Genomic DNA, 3629 nt, shown 5'->3' with positions numbered 1-3629 from the left:
TGTATTTATTGGCATGATTCAATCCTATTCTTCTGCAAACACCACTGACATTTATTACTGTGAAGTTTAAGCTGCTAGTGTGCCAGATGATACACGTGTGAATATGGTCATTACAATCCTGTGTTTGGTCGGCATTACAGTAAATGGAGATGTTGAAGATGTAAGTGTACCCAATCTTTTTGTTGGTTTAAAAGGATAGGTGTCACCAGGTCTAGTGTCTTGGAGGGTTTCAGATCTAACTAATAATAGAGGTGCATCTTGTGGTTTTTATATGCTGTCTGTCTTTTTGCTATTTTTGGTAATTGGTATTTTATCTAATTGATCTGTTAAAAGTTATATTTTAACTCCACCACTAACTGCTATACCATTCAAAACCACGGGCAGCATGAATCAAACTCTGGTTGCGTCATCACAGCCTTGCATGCTCCACTGTGAAATGCTGCAACGTTTCATTGAAAACATGAAAACACAAAAGTCATTATCTCAGAAAATTAGAATACTTTATAACACCAGCTTGAAAAATGATTTTAAAATCCGAAATGTTGGCCTACTGAAATGTATGTTCAGTAAATGCACTCAATACGTGGTCGGGGCTCCTTTGGCTTCAATTACTGAATCAATGTGCATGGCATGGAGGCGATCAGCCTGTGGCACTGCTGAGGTGTTATGGAAGCCCAGGTTGCTTTGATAGCAGCCTTCAGCTCGTCTGCATTTTTGGGTCTGGTGTCTCTCATCTTCCTCTTATTAATACCCCATAGATTCTCTATGGGGTTACGGTCAGCCGGCACTTTCGGCAGTGTGGACAGGTGCCAAGCCCTGCTGGGAATGAAATTTCCATCTCCATAAAGCTTGTCGGCAGAGGGAAGCATGAAGTGCTCTAATATTTCATGGTAGACGGCTGCACTGACTTTGGTCTTGATAAAACACAGTGGACCTACACCACCAGATGAAATGGCTCCCCAAACCATCGCTGATTGTGGAAACTTCACATTAGACCTTAAGCAGCTTGGATTGTGTGCCTCTCCACTCTTCCTCCAGGCTCTGGGACCTTGATTTCCAAGGTCTAGTGTGAAGTATTTACGCTGCCAAAAGTAACACATCCTGGTTTAAAAACAACAGTATCTCTATGCTTGATTGGCCAGCAAACTCCCCTGACCTTAACCCCATACAGAATCTATGGGGTATTATCAAGAAGAAGATGAGAGACACCAGACCCAACAATGCAGATGAGCTGAAGGCTGCTATCAAAGCAACCTGGGCTTCCATAACACCTCAGCAGTGCCACAGGCTGATTGCCTCCATGCCACGCCGCATTGATGCAGTAATTGATGCAAAAGTAGCCCCGACCAAGTATTAAGTGCATTTACTGAACATACATTTCCGAAGGCGAACATTTCAGATTTTAAAATAATTTTTTCAAGCTGGAGTTATAAAGTATTCTAATTTACTGAGATAATGACTTTTTGGTTTTCACTGTCTGTAAGCCATAATCATCAACATTAGCAGAAATAAACACGTTAAATAGATCACTCTGTTTGTAATGACTTTATATAATATATGAGTTTCACTTTTTGTATTGAAGAACTGAAATAAATTAACATTTTAACGGTATTCTAATTTTGTGAGATTCACCTGTAGATTTACAATGAGAGTTTGTGACTGTTACCTCTGGCTTTAGTCGGCCAGAAGTTGCCGTCATAGAATGGCAAGAGGCTGGAGTGGCGCCAGGTAGAGCTGAATACAAGCTTTTCAGCTTTTATGAAGACTAGTTTTTTTGGTTTGGGTAGAAGGCGCTGAAGACAATGCATGGCGAATTTAATCCCAGGTCCCTACCTTACATTAGTAGCACCACTTCAACGTTGCAATAAAAAAGCTGGATTGGTGATTTGACTCCTTCCTTACACTTACACTAACTATACACACATAGGGACATAGGGGGATTCAGGCCTTTTAGGCTAGTCATTTTAGATGTGTGGTCCACGTCTGTTTCATACGTGGAAGCTTTTCAAAGTACAACATGCACAGTTACAATAATGCTGGTAGTGTCTGATTCATGCTGCCTGTGGTAGCCTAGTTATTGAGGGAGAAAAATATTTCAACTAAGATTTTTCTTCTTCCATCTTGTGACACTGCCTGACATAACACACCAGAATGAATTTGCTTTACACTTCCCGATCCTCCTGCTAAAAGCTGTTTTGACGTCTTTATTCTTTAAGCTGTAAATAAGTGGATTGAGCATGGGGACAATCGCTGTGTTAAACAAAGAATATAGCTTTTTGGAACCTATGCTATTACTTGGTAATGAATATTGAAATATCAACATTGTGTAGAGCAACACGATGACTGTGAGGTGGGAGGAACAAGTGTAGAAGGCTTTTCTTCTACCAATACTGGAACGTATCTTCACTATGGTGATAATTATAAAGATATATGACATTAAGATGAGAAGAAATGGAATAAGGGTATATACAATGAGTCCCTGTATATCAGAGAGTCTTTGCAATATTGTGATGTCACTGCAGGCAATTTCCATGAAGGGGACAAGGTCACAGCAGAAGTGGTCAATTACATTGGTGGAAAAACAAGAGATCTTGGATACAAGCCAGACGAAAGGAACATCTTGTAGAAAGCCAAAGATCCAACAAAACGAGGCCAACAGAAGACATATCTTAAGGTTCATAATAATGTTATAATTTAAGGGCCTACAAATAGCCACATATCGGTCGTAGCTCATGGCCGTCAGTATGAAAAGTCCATGTCCTGATAAGGATGCGAATACATAGAACTGTACCATACAGGCCAGGTAAACCACCGTGTTATCTCCAGTGAGGAATGTTAGAAGGATCTTATGCAGGGTGACAGTGGAAGAAGTCATGTCTACTACAGACAAGTTAGCAAGGAAGAAATACATGGGAGTGTGAAGATGGGAGTCCAGGCAGACCAGAAGAAGAAGACTCATATTCCCAACAAGAACAATGAGATAAATGAGTAGAACAAGAACAAATATTGGAGCCTGGAGCTGAGGAACTTCAGATATTCCCTTTATGATAAAATATGTGATAATTGTTTGATTTTGTTTCATTTTTGCATTTGTTTATGATACCTGCAATAAAACACAATGAGAATTTACTATTACACATGATAAAATAGTTTTAAATTATTTCTAGTACCAAATTTACATTTTCTGACCTTCATTGGAGACATACAGAGATATAGAAAGAATATAACTTTGTATTTCTCAGTCCTTTTATGAAGCCATGATATAGCCAAGTACATAAGACCAGAGTCACAATAGTAGTAAAATGGAGGTGACACACCGATCTAATGTGTTTAAGTAAACATATATACCTGGAGCCAAAATAATAATTTATAGTAGACAGAGTGAAGAAGCTGCCTACCTAAACACACTTGGAGATGCTTTTGTAAGGGGGTAAGATATGATGTCTCTCATGTCTCCCTTCCCTGTGATTGTCTTCCAGTTCTTAATGTTTACAGACGTGTTTTTATGATTATTGCCTGCGATACTGCTACATTTATAATTACGTATTACCGGTCATTACTTATGTTATTGCCACTTGAATGTGTTACCATTATATAGAAAACTGTATATATTGCCTCATGTTCCTGAA

The 3629-nt window shown here is 39.1% G+C and overlaps 1 protein-coding gene across 1 annotated transcript; it reads right to left on the bottom strand.

Annotated features, from left to right (window-relative positions):
• Window positions 1–2095: 2095 nt before the first annotated feature.
• On the bottom strand, window positions 2096–3082 carry LOC141052192 (olfactory receptor 5B12-like). Its single transcript, XM_073549411.1, has one exon. The coding sequence runs from the start codon at window positions 3080–3082 to the stop codon at window positions 2096–2098; it is 987 nt and encodes a 328-aa protein (XP_073405512.1).
• Between the last annotated feature and the right edge of the window lie 547 nt (window positions 3083–3629).

Source organism: Dendrobates tinctorius, unplaced genomic scaffold (genome assembly GCF_039654945.1).
Source record: "Dendrobates tinctorius isolate UK_male_01 unplaced genomic scaffold, ASM3965494v1 ptg000158l, whole genome shotgun sequence".
In the NCBI taxonomy this organism is placed as follows: domain Eukaryota; kingdom Metazoa; phylum Chordata; class Amphibia; order Anura; family Dendrobatidae; genus Dendrobates; species Dendrobates tinctorius.
This window is presented reverse-complemented; position numbering and strand designations above follow the sequence as displayed.

Bases quoted from the DNA above. Each gene is read 5' to 3' on its own strand.
- LOC141052192 (XM_073549411.1), bottom strand. From the start codon at position 3,082: ATGAAACAAAATCAAACAATTATCACATATTTTATCATAAAGGGAATA.